At 48.3% G+C, this 17,200-nt stretch overlaps 1 protein-coding gene across 1 annotated transcript in view; it reads left to right on the plus strand.

Moving 5' to 3' along the window:
* The window catches only part of LOC121088611 (alpha-2-macroglobulin-like protein 1), a 31,028-nt gene extending 16,628 nt beyond the window's left edge, over positions 1-14,400 (plus strand). Inside the window, 20 exon segments of the mRNA XM_040594980.1 lie at positions 270-386; positions 918-1,065; positions 1,523-1,640; positions 2,928-3,153; positions 3,267-3,393; positions 3,680-3,801; positions 4,283-4,337; positions 5,025-5,108; positions 5,496-5,672; positions 5,840-5,921; positions 6,273-6,429; positions 6,646-6,720; positions 10,068-10,230; positions 10,884-11,101; positions 11,271-11,486; positions 11,991-12,115; positions 12,500-12,590; positions 13,006-13,077; positions 13,283-13,385; positions 13,478-14,400. Of these exon segments, the coding sequence (XP_040450914.1) occupies positions 270-386; positions 918-1,065; positions 1,523-1,640; positions 2,928-3,153; positions 3,267-3,393; positions 3,680-3,801; positions 4,283-4,337; positions 5,025-5,108; positions 5,496-5,672; positions 5,840-5,921; positions 6,273-6,429; positions 6,646-6,720; positions 10,068-10,230; positions 10,884-11,101; positions 11,271-11,486; positions 11,991-12,115; positions 12,500-12,590; positions 13,006-13,077; positions 13,283-13,385; positions 13,478-13,518 (2,517 nt within the window). The 3' untranslated portion in view covers positions 13,519-14,400.
* The last annotated feature ends 2,800 nt before the right edge of the window (positions 14,401-17,200 follow it).

Raw genomic sequence — 17,200 nt, forward strand, 5'->3', positions numbered from 1 at the left:
GATGTGCATTAAGAAGGAGGCTGAACGTCACTCAGTGCACCAGGGGTAAATCGGCTTCTGTATTTCTGTCTGGTGTTCAGTTCAGCAGGATGTGCTGGCTCTATCCGAGGAGAGCCAGGGAAGAGTGACATGAGCCTGGGCTTTCTGGCATGCGTTCGTGCACGGTAGCCAGCAGCAATTCAAACAGGCCTTGGATTTGGATGTATGACAGGAAGGGAATGCCAGGTTTTATTTGTGCTGATTTTTTTTTTTTCCCCTTGCTTTCTCAGATCTATGGGCTGTTCCCATCTGTTTATGGCTCCAGGTATTCTCGCCAAGTGTCTGAAGATGATCATTCATGCGGGCTCCCAAATTCTGATGAGCCTGATGTGTTTACAGCATTCAGGGTAAAAATGTTGGTTTGGTGGGTTGGGATAATTCATGAACTGAGGGAACCCCTGACTTTACCAGTATCTTAGGGATGCTGTTACACACAATACAAGGGAACAGGTCCAGTTTAGGCCCTTCTAACGTGACTAGAAATGTTGACCAAGAAGAAATTGTTGTGTGGTTACTGCACTTTGGTTGTGTGACACAGGGTGCCAGGGATTATTGGCTACTTTAATTGGATTTCAAATAGTTTGTTTAATCTCCATAGCATGAGCAATTGCATTCTGCAGGCTGAGAAGGCATAGTGCCTAAATGACCATGTGTTTGAAATAGAATAAATTTGACTGACTCGGACCCGATGAATTAGCTCAGAAGACCTTGTTTGCCCATTGCTGAGGATCTGAATAATTGTCTCTTAAAATGAAGCAAGAGAATACGTTGCCAGGCAAGAGGATAGCCAAGTCCCCACTGCATGAGGGGACAAAAAGCTCAGGGCAGAGAGGACATGACAAGCCTTCTGGTGCATCAGTTCTTTCTTTTTCCTGCAGGAAATGGGGTTGAAAATTATGTCCAACACCAATATCAGGAAACCTAGAGTGTGTCCAACCACTCCATCAACAACTATGCTGCAGGAAACAGGAATGTTTATTTCCAGGCCCATGTTGATGTTTGCCCAGCCCCACAGAGCATATAACAGTAAGCATTTGCCAGCTGTTTCTTCTTCGTACATGGGATGCTTGGTTTTTCATGTGAAAGCAGTCCTGGGTTTGAGCAAAGAGGGTACTTGCTGTAATTGCAAATGGAGAAGAGAGTTGTTTCTGGCCCTAAACCTGTTGTGCTAGTGTGAGACTGCCTGGGGCTCACAGCTTCTTGCTCTGAGATGTTAGTGGGCTCTCTGAATCCCAGGTCTCATCTCTAAGGTGAGGGAATGGTTGCCCTTCCCATGGGGCCTACAAATGCAAGTAAGGCCCAAAGCACCTCTGTCATTTGAAGTAAGGCAAAACATTTTAAAACTTGGGATAGCACCTTCTGTTCCAGTGCCATGCTTCCCAAGAGCTGACTGGATGAGCTGCAGCCTGAGCTGGGCTGGAGCTCCTCTGCACTAAACCAGGGCCTGAGGACCCTGTGATGACTGGGTCTTTGTTATTTCCAGCAGAGCACCTGACAACATCTACCTATCAGCCCACTATGTCTTCACCTGTTTCTTCAGCTGAAGAGAAAATACACAAGCATTTCCCCAAAACCTGGATGTGGGATTTGTATTCTGTGGGGTGAGTAAACTGAGCAGTGAGGGTCTAGCCTGGGTGGCTTAGTGTGACTGGGAGCGGCAGCGGGTGTAATCGATTTTAGATCATAAGCTGCTGAGGAAGACACCTAAGGATATATATGTCATAGGGCTCATACCTGTCAGGCTGTTTCTTATTGGAGCTGATACTGGAATCAAATGCATGTTCATCTACTAGATGATCGTACAGAAGTATTGTCCATCCGTGGGAGGCGGCTGGCATGGGAAGATAGGAAAGCAGGTGCAGTGCAGCAAACCAGCTTGGCTTACTGCTCCCAGTTTGCTTGTGGTAGCCCTGTGGGCTGGCATTTCCCAAACTGTGCTCACAGGGTGCGCAGGGGAACCTGACCTCCGCGGAAGTCCTTCACAGGACTGGGAGTTGTGTCCTGTGAGAAAGACTCAGTGAGTACACAGGGTCTGCTGAGGGAGCTTTTGGAGATTTTTCATCTCTGATTTTAAGAATTTCTTGTCTGGAGACTGGAGTCTGCTCAGGCCAGATGCCCCCACATCTGCCCTCTCCCACCTCCGCTGTCCCTCCAGCTACATCCATCCCTTCACCCCCTAGCAGCAGATAATCTCCTATGTGATTTGTCCACCAGCCTGATCTGAGCAACCAAAGGTCTTTATGTTGTATGTGTTGCCTTCCTGTATGTGCCTGGCAAAAGTGAACGTCTCCAGTTATTGGAGTCAAATAATACCATTAGCTTTATCTAGGGCTGTTTTTATGTCTGCTGTGGTAGCAGCCACAGAACAGCCTGCTGCTCTCAGGAGCTGTGATGTGAGCACGAGGCAGGACTCTGCCCTGTCTTCATGTCAGACTTTAAGGTGTCAGTGTCCCACAGGAAGGTGGATGGCTGGGTCTGTCTCTTCTGCTAAGTTCTACTGATGTTGAGCCAGTCCTGTTGCTCTTCTAGCATGTGGTTCTCCATCCCTCGGCCAAGAAAAATGAAACTGTTGATACGTGTAAACCATTTTCAGATGTGCAAAGGACAAGCGCTGTCTGAGAAAAGCACTGAGTGTGATTCATGGCATCTGGCAGCCATGTAACTTATTGTCAAAAATGTTCTGTTGATATAAGCATCTGAGGTGGGGGTCCCTAGTTCTACAGGACCTACCTGCAACCCTGCAAGGGTTGCAAATTCAGCAGAGGTTAGGGGTTAGACTGTGGTTAGGGGATGGGGTACACTGGAGAGAAGGGTGCGCACCAGGTGACCTGGTGCTGCATGCAGCAAGATTCAGTTAAATGCTTCTGTTGCTCTCTACTTCTCCTCAGTACCAGTGGGAGCAAGAATGTCACTGTCACTGTGCCTGACACCATCACAGAATGGAAAGCAGGGATGTTCTGCACAGGACGAAATGGCTTTGGACTTGCTCCACCCTCCAGTCTGCTTGTTTTCAAGCCTTTTCTTGTGGAGCTTACATTGCCATCTTCTGTGATCCAGGGTGAGACCTTCATCTTGAAGGCCACCGTCTTCAACTACCTTCAGCGATGCATGAAGGTAGGTGAGCTTTGGTAGGCTCTGCAAGAAAAGCAAGGTGGGTAGGAGATGGCTGAGATCTATGGCCTGTGATGTTTATCTTGTACCCCCTGCCATCCCTGCTGCCCCTTCAGATCCAGGTGACCCTGGAGGAGTTTGCACACTTGCAGCTGAAGCCATGCAAAGGCTGTGTCTACAGCAGCTGCTTATGTGCTGGTGAAGCGAAGACCTTTCAGTGGAGCGTCACAGCTGAACAGCTGGGTGAGATGAACAGGGAAGCGGGGTGCTGGAATTGGGAAGGGATGGGACCAAAATGGGGATGTTTTGTAAAGAGCAGGCATGGAGTGAGAAGTTGTTTGCCCTGTTAACCAGGGGGTACTCATTTGCATTCATTCTAAGGTCATGATTCCTTGCAAGTCTGTGCTAGGGGATACAGAACCTCGTAGGGCTCCAATCCAAGTTTTTGTCAGCAGGTGACTTCTATTATATTGACGGGAAGTGCCCCCCCCAGATGTTTAATGCACCTAATAATGTGTGTTATTTTCAGGGCTCATGAACATCACCCTCCACACAGAGGCTGTGGCCTCCGAAGAGCTCTGTGGCAAAGAGTTACCATTTATCCCCAAACAAGGACAGAAAGACACGATTGTCAAGCTCCTCCTAGTCCGGGTCAGACAAGCTGTTCTGTTACCTAGACCTAAAAGTGGGCTTTGTGCAATACCCAGATTTTGTGTGGGTTAATTTTGGGAGTTACCCCTTGCTACTCAAGGTTTGTAATTACAATCTCAGGGCCTGCGCTGGGCCCAGCGTGAGGGCTGGTGGATGGGGGAGGTAGAGGGGTATCCATCATGCCACAGAAAACTTTAAATACGTGCAGTCTTTTATGTCCTTGCTTCTAAGCTCTCTGCTGAATCTTATAGCTTCTCTTTCACAGACATCCAGAAGTTATGATATTCCGAAAAATGCATGCTGTTTTCTTATCTGAAATGAAAATGATTGACAGAAATTTAGATTTTTATGTGATAATGATGTGACTCCAGCTGACTCTCCAGCCTGAACCAGGATTTTGTCTGTATCTGTTTCTAATCCACTTGTAATCCTGTTTCTCTCCTGTGTGCTCAATATAATGCTATTTTGTGTGCTCCAACAGCCAGAGGGAGTGTTGGTGGAAAAGGCTCACAGCTCCATCCTGTGTCCCCAAAAAGGTAGAAAGATTTTCTCCTTTCACTCTGTTCATCCCTACCTTCCTGCCTAACCACCTTTCCATGGGTCTTTCCACTTGTTTAAATATTTTCTGTCACCACCAAGCTACAGAAGCATACTGTAATGGTGGTGCCACCTGGGTAACTTCCCCTGGGTAACGATGCGTGGGAGGGTCCCGTCTTTTACCATCAACATCCCTGACACTGATGTGGCAGCTTGAGGCCGTTTTTCACCTGTGGTCATAAAACCAGACTGCTGAACATGGTGAGGCTGGAGGGCATGACTTGGGATTGCTGTTCCTGTCTTGAATTTTATGGTGTCTGACAGGGCCATTAGCAGATTTTGAGAGCATGAGGTGCATTGAGAAGACATGCCTGCAACTGAAATCTGAAACAGGATGGAGTAACTTATGTAGAGAAAGGCAGGTGGCTTTGATCACAGAGGCTTTCCAGGAGAAAATCCTCAACCTCTTTAGAAGGAAGGCTGTTAGGATAGTGCAGTCACCATGAGGTAGATGGAGGAAGTTGAGGGTGGAATGGGACAGGGTTTTTGAGATGATCTCTGTGATAGGGAAATGGGATGTTAGCACAGAACAGTCTTGAAACAGTTTCTGGGGATTTTGAATGCTGTTTTCATCAGAATTTTTTTCCTTTTTGTCCTCTCCACACACCTTACCCCACTGCTATCAGAGAATCCAGTGCAGGAGTCTGTGTCCCTGATGTTGCCTCTAAATGTGGTTGAAGGTTCAGTCAGAGCCACCATCTCAGTCACCGGTAAGGAATTAACCTATAATATCTTTGCAAATCCCATATCTCTGAGTTTAGCCCTAGGAAAGCCCAAACCCAGACACCCCCCCCCACCCCCACCCCCACCCCCTTTCTGAGGTTTCCAAGGCTCCACTGACTTGTTCCTCCCATATGTGTAGCTCCGTTTCCTGATCCTTGATAATCTAAAACACTCACCAAGGGAGAGTTTCTATTTATGGGTTTCCCCTGCCAGGATGGCAATGTGTACAGTCCGTATGGACAGAGGTGCCCCCAAACCACTGTGCTGTGGCTATCTTGCCTGGTGCGCTGCTGGGAACAGGTCATGGGTGGGAGGAGATGAATCCCCAAGCTTCCTGCCCAGGAGGTGGTCAGGGCACCTATGCTCTGTTTCAGGTGACCTCATGGGGACGGCACTGCAGAACCTGGACCGTCTGGTGCAGATACCCCACGGCTGTGGGGAGCAGAACATGGTGCTGTTTGCCCCCATTGTCTATGTGCTGCAGTACCTGGAGAAGACGAAGCAGCTGTCCCCTGAGATCAAGGAGAGGGCGACAGGGTTCCTGCGCAATGGCAAGTACAACAGACCCATCTTGCTCCTCTGCTTTCCCCTGTGTCCAGCATAACAGTCCTAGGTGCCAGCTCCCCTTCCACCCCGAGCACTCAACCATCCCATTCCCTTCACGCTGATTTTATTGCAGATATCATTCTGAGCACTAACGTCCTATTCTGCTTCCCAGGGTACCAGATACAGCTGCAGTACCAGCACCCCGATGGCTCCTACAGTGAATTTGGTACCAAGGATGAGTACGGTAATACTTGGTAAGCCTTGGGCTCGCTGTCTGCCTGCTGCCTGACAGCCTGGAGGTGGGCAGCTTTCTGCTTCCAGCATTGAATCCTTTCTGTGCTATTGGACCCAAAGTGTTCCAGATGCTTTGTGGGCTAGGGCACCTCAGGGGTATGCAACTGTCCTTGGAGCAGCAAATTAGGAATAGCACAACAACAGGTGAGGAGAGACCTACCAGTTTCAAACTCCTACTTTTTTTCTTTTTCCTCGACTTCTGCTTAGATTGATTCTTTCCACTCATTCTTCCCTCTCTCTCATTCACTCCATCTCTTTCTGCTTCTCTCTTCCCAAAGTCATGCCTCTTTTTCTGTTCTCTCCCCAACCAGGCTGACTGCATTTGTGGTTAAATGCTTTGTCCAAGCCAAGCCATACATTTTCCTGGACAACAGGACTATCCAAGCTGCTCTTACCTGGCTGGAGTTCCACCAGCTTCCCAATGGTTGCTTCAGAAACGTGGGCCAACTTTTCCACACAGCCATGAAGGTAGGAGCCAAAGCACCTTGAAGGGCACCTCAAAGCAGTTATTGCCAGTATACTGGTACTTGATTAAGCTACTTTTTTTGTGGTGTTCTGCTTTCTTGTGTGGGAGCAAGCCAGATAGGTGGGAGCATTGCTGAAAAGTTTCAAGTTTTATTCATTCCTGTTCTTACTCTCCAGGATTATCTTTTCCAGCTTTTTGGATGTTTGTGCTTTTTGTAGGGAGGTGTGGATGGGGAAGTCCCCTTGGCTGCCTACATTACTGCTGCGTACTTGGAGGCAGGAGAGACACCACAGGTAAATAATGGGATTCTTTGCCATGCTCTTGCCTTAAGATCTGAATCCTGAAGAGCTTAGTGGTGTCACTGAGGCAGGCAACAGAAGGCACCATGGAGAGGCTCATGGACAAAATAATAGAGTGTGGGAGGAGGAACTTACCACTTCTTGGGGAAAAGCTGTGTCATGAGGAGGACATCACTGGCAGGGGAGAAGGTGAGGTTAGCTTACTGGGAGCCACTGGAGTCCATGGTTAGATACTGCGCCCATTTCCCAGGCTTTGGCTGCTCATTCCTGCTGCCTTCATCCTCTTGTTCCCTTGCTACCACTACACAGCTGTGAGCTAATGGTGAATTGTTAATGAGGAGAGGTGGGGATAGCTGCTCCCACAGTCAAGTAAACAGACATAATGATGTTTTTAGTATGTTTTAGCTTCACAAAAACTGGAGGTCTGGGAAAGGAGTGCTGTAGGGCAGCTGGAATTGCACACCTAAGTAATAACAGTAAGAGGGAACCCTTACAAGGGCTACAGATCACAACTAATTACTAGACTCTCTGGTACTGGAAAGTAAAAAAATGTAATCAACTTGATGAATAAATGCTATTATTATAGACTTTGGGAAGTGAAGCTCTCTGGAAATAAGCAAAAGAGCAGTGCTTTTTGTTGCAACTGAAAGCAGTGGGCTTGGGGACAAAAAAGGGAGACAGATGGAATTGGCAACAGATGCCCTTCAGGTCACCTTTTTTCACCATAAGGACAATTAAGTGTTGGAACAGGATGTCTAGAGAGGTTTAGTTGTCTCCATCATTGGAATTTTTCAGGACCTGACTACAAAAATCCCTGAGCAACCTGGTCTGATCTCATAGCTAACCCTGCTTTGAACAGGGGGCTGGATTAGAGACCTTCTGAGGTCCCTCCGAATCTGAATTCTTCCGTCATTTGGTAACTCTGTGAACTGTCTGAGTTTTGTAGACTTAGGTGAAGAAGGCTTTTCATGAAACTGAATGACAAATACCTGACACATGCTGTGCTCTGCAGCAGGACGAAACTAAAGGACAAGGACCTTCATCCTGGTAGAAGATTTAGTTTGTCGTAAGTCTTAAGAACCAGCTTTGTCACTTGGGAAGGAAAGCAAAGAGTTACTGAGAAGAGACCAGACTGTGCTCCAAATCTATGAGTAAAATCCTGAGAGGGAGACAAACAGTACCTCAGAGCAATTTGCGTGATGAGATAGTGGAAGCCACTCTGTCCAGAATGAAGCCACGTAGAGTGGCTTAGTGCTCTGACAGTGGTGATAGAAAATCTAGGCTACCACAAGGTAGGAGACCCCATGGAACTCCTCATGCTCCAGAGAAGATGGCAACAGTATTGTTAGCTCAGAAGATTGTCCAAGGAGTGAGGGATGCTTTGCTGCAGCAGGAAACTTGATGTCAATGTAACCAGATTACTCAATTGCACATACGTGCATAAGCTATTGGTTTTAGATAAAATGGTCATGATGATGAATAGGTAAATGTAAAAGTCTCAGTGAGTTATCCTGGCCCCAATGAAAGAATGTGGTAAGTAGGTCTGTGGGTAGGTGAAGTGGGAAACACAGAGCTTGCCATGGCACCCAGGAAAAGTGTCCTTGAGTGGGTTATAAATACTTCTAGAAAGAATACATGCTCACTAGAGGTCAAAATTCTGAGAAGGAATTTGAGGATGTCCTGCAAGGGCTAGTGCACTCAAGATTATTTGGAACAGATCCTAGTTTCCCTTAGAAGCATTGCTAAAAGGCTCATGAAAGTCATTAGGGAGTAAAAGGCAGGGAGAAGGTTGGAGATATTTTACACTGTTCTGAATGAATGAATATTAAAGCATGGTTTGCATCACAAAAAATCTAGACAAACAGCCCTCTACCCCCGCTCTGTGTTGGAAATTGATCTCTTGGAACAAAACAGATTGTTTATGTTGACTGGAGAAACAAATGCATGTTGTAGAGGAGCAGTTTCTTAGCTGCTCCCATGGAAGCTCAATGTTTCTGTACAGTGTGCACTTAGGCCTGCTATTGTCAACACCAGGATGAGCACAGTGAGTGTGAAAAAACTTCCAGTAGAGTGGCACTCTCGGTTCTTGTGTTAGCTTCACCAGAAGACACCGGAGGTGCCAAATGGGTTGTAATACATGTCAGACTGTTCCTAGACAAGGTATTAAGATGTGTGGTAACAGTCAACACCTCACTGGTGGCACAAGTGTTTTCACTTTAAGTTTGGGCGTTGTACAAACACTACTGCTATTACTTCCATTTTAACTGGGAGAGTGAGACATTTAAGAAGGAAAAGGAGTAATAAAGGAGCCTCTGAAGGGATTCATGAACTTGCTGTAATCCCTACTTAGCTCTATTCAATTACAGAATAGAAAGGTTACTGTGGTGCTTGCAGTTATTACATTTAAGAGCAGCAAACAGAAAAGTAGGACTTACTGATGATGGCTGCTTAGCTTAGGGCTTCTGCTGGGTTTTAGCAAGAGACAGCAACCAAGAAAGCAGCAACTGGATCCTGGGACCTTTGGGTACTCCATGAGTAGGTACTATGGGCATTTCTGAGAACTGGTGGCTGCATCCAGCAATACTACTCCACCGTCTAGAGAGCACAAAGATGATACAGACATTACCTTTCTCTTTATTAGAAGGGAAAGAGGTGAGGAGCATGTCACATGTCAGAATCGATCTTAAATGTTGCCCTTGTGTGATCCTTACTGTACTTAACCAAGAGGCCACTGGAAGAGGGGAAACCACAGAGTGCTGTAGGGGTGTGCATATGGGACAGGCAACCACGATGAGCCTCTGGCTCGTGTTTGGAATAGCATAGCTGAATGCTAGAATACAGTGCTGTTGAGACCACTGGGTTTGCTGCCTCCTGCCAACAGCAGTGCTGGTGTTCCAGGGGAAACTGGAAATCCCAGCGACCTTGTTAAGGCACTGTAGAGGTGAATTGAACAGAGTAATCTTGGTCGGCAGGCTGCCTGAAAGCATTTGCAATTGCACGTTTCTGCTCTTGCTGTGCTTGGACTTGCAAAGTAAGATGTGTGGTGATGTTCCAGCAGTAAGGGTGTTCATTTTGTTGAGAGAGCACTGCTGGAACCCATGACCAGCTCGGGGTGCGTGGAGCCTCTCAAGCACCTCACACCAAGGGCTGGAGACCCTGCTTACTGGCACTGCACTGACACAAAGAGAAGAGTGCAGGCTCGAGCACAGACACCTGGGTGAATGTATGGGGTCCTTTCTGTGCCAGCATATGCTAATGCATCTTTCTTGCTTGTGTCTCAGTGTTTGCCTGCCTCACGTGTGCATGTCCGTGACCAACACCCGTGTTACTCTTCTCTGTAGAGCACAGTGGTGCGCAAGGCTCTGGGCTGCATCGCGCCTGCCCTTCCCAAAGCTGCCAGCTCTTACACCCAGGCCCTGCTGGCCTACACCTTCGCCCTGGCTAAGGACTCTCAACGCACACAAGAGCTACTTGATATGCTTGATCGAAAGGCAATCAGAGCAGGTATGGGAGCCTCAGTGCCAGGTGAACATCAGAGAAGGGATGAGTGATCTTTCTGAGCCCTTGCTAACATGCAACCTGGAAGGACCACAGCTTTGCCCTCTAGGTCCTTCACCAAAGAGAGCTGTTAGACAGCCAGCCTATGAACTCAAGGTGTGTGCTGGCAATGCTGTGGTGTAGGTGCTGATTTCCTTCAAGTCTTTCTCCCTTTTCTGGTACCCAAAGTGGAGGCTGGGCTCTGAGAGAAGTGGGATTTCTTATGCAGGACTGCCAAGCGCCAGAGAGGGAAGCAAGCTGGCGAGCTGCCCTGCTTCATATTAGTCCCTGAGCCCCAGGACTGGCTCTAGTGGGTAGGTAGCTAGTAGTAGTTGTAGTAGTAGGTGGTCAGTAGACCTGGCAAACAGGACAATGGAGAAACTGGATGTCTGGGAGGTAATGTGTATGCAGGTTATTGGTGTGTTAGTTTTTGTATTTCACCTTAGTGTGTAATGTGGAGCGTTGGATATTGCAAAATACATGGTATTGCAGTTGACTCAGTGATGTGATGACCAAGCCAAGAGGTATTTACTCATAGTCTTTGCAGGCACTGTGCCTCCTAGGCCTCAGGATTTTTTTCCTGAAATCCCTCAATGTTATCTACTCCCTTCCTTTCCCAGATGGACAGATCCACTGGAGTCAGACCTCATCCCAGTCCAGACCTAACACAAGCCCTTGGTCACAGCCATTGTCTGTAGATGTGGAGTTGACCGCCTACATCCTCCTGGCCCTGCTCTCCAAGCCAAATGTCACAGGGTCTGATCTCGCCACAGCCTCTGGCATTGTGGCCTGGCTCACCAGGCAGCAGAATGCCTATGGAGGGTTTGCCTCAACACAGGTAACTCATGGCCAGGGAAGGGGATCTTGATTGAGAAAGAACCTCTGCACAATATACAAGCACAAACACTTTGAGGAGAGGAGCCCTTGTATATAGAGGTCCTCAGGACAGTGATTTCAAGCATCTTTGGGTCTCAGAGATGCAAATGTAAATGTTTCTTGCTTTTCAGGACACAGTAGTTGCCTTGCAGGCCTTGGCTAAGTATGCAGCGCTGACGTACGGCACGGAAGGGGTGGCAGAAGTGAGGGTGAGATCCCAGAGAGGCTTTAGGAAGAAGTTTCAAATCTCCTACCAGAACCGGCTGTTGGTGCAGGAAGCAGCACTGACAGAAGTCCCGGGCAAGTTCTCGGTGCAGGTCCATGGCAGCTGTTGTGTCTTTACCCGGGTAGGTTCCCACAGACCCTGCTGTGACAACCCTGTGCTCGTTATCTTATCAAAACCAAAACTCTCCGTTGCAGCTCTGTGCAAGGAAATGTGCATTGACTGTGCTTTAATCCCAGCCTGCTGCCAATGCAATAAACCTGCGTGCTGGAGGGCACTGGGAGACAGGACGTGTCCAAACGTGAGGACAGTGGTGCTTCCACAGCTCTCAGAGTACCGGAGGGTGGAAATGTTGTATCCTGGTCCCAGTGCTGTGTGCCTGTCTTGCACAGTCTCAAGGGGAAGAGTGAGGAGAAGGAGCCCCAGCTGGAAGGATCACGGGCAGTTTCCAATCTGACTGACCTTTGTTTCGGGCACTGGGATAAGTGCACTCACTGCATAGGGACCCCAAACAGTAACTGGATAAACCACATCTTGAGGATTAGAGTAGCCAGTGAAAGAAAGGTATGATAGGTGATATTGAACTAATTATCAATGCCTTATTCTGTCTTTTTGTCTCTCCCTGCAGATGGTTCTGAGGTACAACACGCCCTCCCCCCAGGTCTCCACATCCTTTGCCTTGCGAGTGAAAACGGAGCCAGTCAATTGCACTGAGGATGACACACACTCTGTCACTGTCTACGTCAACGTCAGGTGAGTCTAAAGACATTGCCCTACTTGGGAAGGAAAGCCAGACATGGCTGGGAGCTGAGGGGTGCTTCTTGGCTGCAATGCAGGCATCAGGTAGTTTCAGCAGACGGTCCAGATAGAAGATGGAGAAGGAAAGATAAAAGCATCTCTGGGGATGGGGAAATGCTTCCGAGGGCTTTGGTTCTTGTTAGGGAGAGGAATGCAAGTAGTTACCTCAGGCTGGGGATGCTCAGAGCAGTGCAGCCATCTTCTGCCCCCGTGAGGGAGCAGTGATGGCCTTGGCCGTGGTCCTGGCTGGACTGCCTGGCTCAGGGTCCTGCACACAAGGTGTGGTGGTGGAGGGAAGGGAAAACTGGGAGAGACTCTCTCTTTGATCTTCTCCCCCAGGTACACTGGGAAGAGATCCACTTCCAACATGGTGATCGTGGAGGTGTCCCTGCTGTCTGGATTTGTCCTGGCTCCAGGATCTGGGATGTCTGTAAGAAGCCTGGAATCAGGATGGTGATGTGGTGTCACTGGGACCGCCCATGCCCAAGGAGAGGGGGAGGTTGCATAGGGAGGTGTTGTCTGTGTCTCTGTAGAGCAATTTCACCATCCCTTCCCGTCTGCCACACAACAAGCATGAGCACATACTGTTGGTGCTCTCTTTGTGCCTTGAGGATGGTGATCCTTCTGGCCCAATTTGCTCGGCACATCCTCGACAACTAAGTGTCCTGGGTTCCTGTCCTTGGGTTTTGCAGGAGCTGAGTGGCCCTGAAGGGCTAAGAGCCCAAATTAAATTTGGAAGTGAGTGAAATGAGAACTTGCCCACTCAGGATAAACCTTGTTGGGCTGTCTCACACTTACTTTTCAAAAGACCCAGCTAAATTGCTTCCTCTGCTCTCCTGTCCTAGCTGCAGCAGCACTGGCAGTCTGTGAAAAGAACTGAGAAAACACAAGGAGGTGTTGTCATCTACTTGGACAAGGTATGTGTGTGCTACTAGAGAAGCCGCAGGAGTGGAGGGCAGTGGCACAGTTGTGTGGAGAATCCAGGACTGGGCTATCAGAGAAGGATATCCAGGATTCATTTTCAAGTCCTGCCTTTGTTGTTATTGCCTATCAGTAGGATCAAATTTAGGTGAGGAGTAAAAAGAACAGCTTGCATGTGAACTGTCATTCGCTCTTCCCCAGCTGAGCCATAAGTCTGAGACGTATGTCCTGCATCTGGAGCAGGAGATTGGGGTGACCAACCTGAAGCCAGGCCACATCAGGGTCTATGACTACTACCATCCAGGTCAGTGTGGAACCATGGGGTGCCAGGGCTGTCTGGGTGTTTGCACTTGGCTTTGTACAAAGATAACTTAGATCTCTCCTGTCCTGTTGCAGAGGAGCAGGCCCTGGCTGATTATAGCATCTTCTGCATCTGAGCTGGGTGTGATGTTCCTCAGCTCCCGTACAGACCTGGACGCATTGTGATGTTTCCCCTGCAACCCAGCCACCTCTCTGTCCCATAGGAGCCCTGTGTGTCTCTGGTTCAGCATGTCCCCTTCATCTAGGACTCTATCTGGAACTCCCTAGGTCTCCAGGAACTTTAATTTCTGCCCTCTGTTTTCTGAACTTCGTAACGTAGTCTTTGCTGGATTGTCCTGTAGGGAGAACATGAAGTGATTAACATGTGTCCCTGGTGTGAAGGACTAGTTGTGTGGCTTTTCTGGGACTCTCTGCCGGGCTGTCTGGGCTGGTATAGTGCATGGGTCTGTCTGCTGGCAGAGTGGCCGTGCTTATAGATGGTTTGTGCCGTTCAAGAAGAACTTTAAAGCAGAATTCATGGTACTAGTTTCAGCTTGCTCTGGCTATGGAGAGTCCCTCATTCTGGGGAGACTGAGGTAAAAAACAAGGCACAAGATCAAACCAGAGAAACATTTTCCTTTAGAGTCCTTAGTGAGAGCCTGGGCTTCCTAACTTAGCATCCCAGAGTTCATAATTTGGGTCATATTATTTGTTCTCTGGGTTACTTGCTCTTCTGCTTTCATTTCTCCAAGGTCTGCTCCCTTACTGTCCACTGTTTCAGCCCCCAGGGGTGCCACTAGTGCGAGATGCCCTAGGACAACAGGGCTGCTGCATTATTGTTCCTGCTATGATGGGGCATGCATCACCTGGGAAGTCATATCTCAGTGGGCTTGGAATACGGGCACTAGGACAGATCTCAAGTTGAATTTCAGGACTAACTGCAGCCCAAGACAGTGCTGCTCATCCTGACAGCCATTTCCTGGTGAATTCTTTGGGGTGTCTGATTGATTCTGATCGTCTTAATCCAGGGATTTTCTTGTTTGTAAAAAGAATGAAAATAAAATCACAAAGCTGGAGACTGCAGTCTGTGTCTGGACTCTGTGATAGAGGACTACCTTGGAGGAGAGCAGAAGCAAGCTCTTAGAGTGTATCTGAACCATGTACCTGGCGTTCATTACTTCCAGCACTGGATTCCCCTCCAGCAGCATTGTGCAGCCATCAGTATGGGGTGAGGGCTCCTAGCCCTGCATGAGACTGATCCCACTGAGCATCACCCACTGCACACAGATGTACCTGAGCAATAAAGTCTTGGATGATTCTGCACTTTTCATGGATATAAAGTAAACCTACCCTGCTGTGTATCTCACAGATTAGCTTCTGTCCTTCTAGCATAGAAAGAGGGAGGGGAGTAATTTTAATTTCTGCACTTCCTATGAAGCTGGATCTTGCACAAGACAATTCAAACATGAGTTGTCAGCCATGAATGGTGCCCCAGGGTTGAACCCACCCCCCTAAGGAGCTACTGTAGAGTGAACAGGTTCTTTGTTACATGACAAGGAGATGCAAGGACAATTCAACAACCAAAGTGTATGTGAAAATTAAACATCTGTTGCTGCTTTTTAATATCAAACCTCATGATTTAAGGAACTCCAGCTCGTGATCTGGGAATCTTCAAGCTTGGCACTGCTGTGTCCCTGTATAGACAGGTAGGTCTGCCCAGCCCTTGCTAGAGCTGGCTGTGAGAGTGTGATGCCTAAGCACAAAGTCAGGCTCAGGAGTAGGTGGTCTAGGAGGGTGGTGAGGTCTGAGGGTCTGGATTTGGCTACAGCTCTGAGAGTTCTACAAACCAGGCCCTGCAACAAGGCTGGGATTTGTGGTGGTTGAAGGGGAGCGATTTGGAAAATGTGTTTAAATCTCAACTTTGAAGCTCCAGAGCAACCCTGAAGTCTCAGCACTCCCCTCTGTGAGGCAAAGACACAAGCATTGCAAGTTCTTTTGGTGAAGAGCAAACACTCCCCATACACCGAGGAGATCTGCCAGCAAGGCAGGCTCCTGAGAGCCTGTTCCGTGCTTTGTGTGCAGGTTAACAGGACCAGAGTGAATGCATAAATCCAGCACAGCAGTTGGGTGTTACCAGTGCCCTGTGCAGTGCCAGAAGTGGCTGCGCTGAGGTTGGCTTTATTCCAGGTGTCACTTTCTTCCTCCTCCTGCACCTTTGTTTAAACAGGTGCTTTTTCCTTCTCTTTATTCCATTTCCTCAGCAGTCCGTGAGCAATGCAGAGCCCAACTCTCCGAAACAGGATTTTTGCCAGAGTACTACTTTTTTTGAAACCTTTTAAAACCAACTTTGCAGATACTGCAGCTTTCTTTGCAGATGTCTCCTCTCCCTCTTGCCTTTACTTCTGGCAATGTCTGTCCTTGCTGATACCAAAAAGCAGAGCTGGAGCTAGTCAGGTGGGCAGCCGATATTGGTACCTAGAGAGCACCATTGCCTAGAGCTTGAGTTCTTGCAGGGAGGGAGGGACCTCACATCGCTGCCAATGCTATCATGCTCTTATCATCTGTTTGGCAGTGCTTAGCAAAGCACAAGCAACAGATCTGATAAATGTCCCTGGAATAGGGGTTTACTGGGAAAGCAACTGCTGTAGTGGTCATATACACCCCTATGTATTCTACCTACTCCTTACTGACCCCAGGAGGAGCAGCTCATGCATGAGGCTGTTATTGCAGGAGGAGTTCACACACAAAACCCCCTCACTTGTATGCACGTGTACACACACTCTGTGTAAAAATTTGCACATAGTGATATTTTGGACTCTATATCCATTGCAATTTATATCCCTGCTTTCTTAATATCTCTTCTGGGTCCTTCAAAATGTTTTTTCTTGGACTTCAGCTGTGGTGGCTGGCTATTAGAAAGCATTTGGAGGGAGGTGGCTGCTTTCCAGAATTTAAAGAGACTCTTGTACAAAACACATTGATTTGATTTCTCTGTGGCCTGAATTTCTCCCTCTCTGCTTGGAGGAGGTGGTGTCAAACATCACACTCATCTGTTTATTCTTCATGAAACTGGGGGTTTGGGGTGATTCCACCCGGAGTCTTGACGCTGTGCTTGCTTCCAGCTATCTTGTGATCAGCTCCACTGCTTGAGCACCAGGGACTGCCTGCCTCCAGGGACACAAATCCAGCCTTCGCTCCTTGGTTGCCCCTTGCCCAAGCGGTGAGTGGGTCTGTGCGCTGGGGAGGGATCTCAGCACAAGACAGCAGCCAGGTACCGTGTGCCCTGCCACACGTTCCAGTGGGTGCAGAGCCCTGTTGAGATGTGCCTGCTTCCTGAGTGCCTCCCGGCCACCAGCAGCTGGTCACCGTGCCGGTGATGGGAGATGGAGATGGGGCTAAGTCAGATGAACCGTGTACACCAAACCTGCGGCTTTGTTTTTTGCTGCTCCAACATTTATTTCATTCTGCTTCATTGTCTGGGAGTTGGGCTGGCTTGATGGCTCAGGGTGTATGTTTCCAGTCAGTGTTAAGTCCAGAAATTCAGGGGTGTTTATGCATCTGCTGTCACAAAATGGCAGCTGGAGTCAGTAGGAGCCAGGGCTGTCAACACCTTTGCCATTGTGAGCTCCTGTGCTGTTACAAGGGAGCTGGCTGTCCCCTGGAACTGCTGCAGACCTACTGCCAACAAACAAATGTCAGCTGGGATTGTTCAGCAGGCACTGCCTGTACTTTTTGAGACCCATGGAAAGAAACAAAGGGCAGCTTAGTGTCAGAGAGTGATTCATGTTCTTGCTCTGGTTCCTGCTCACTTGTTTATCC

The sequence above is a fragment of the Falco naumanni genome, chromosome 5 (assembly GCF_017639655.2).
Source record: "Falco naumanni isolate bFalNau1 chromosome 5, bFalNau1.pat, whole genome shotgun sequence".
NCBI lineage: Eukaryota > Metazoa > Chordata > Aves > Falconiformes > Falconidae > Falco > Falco naumanni.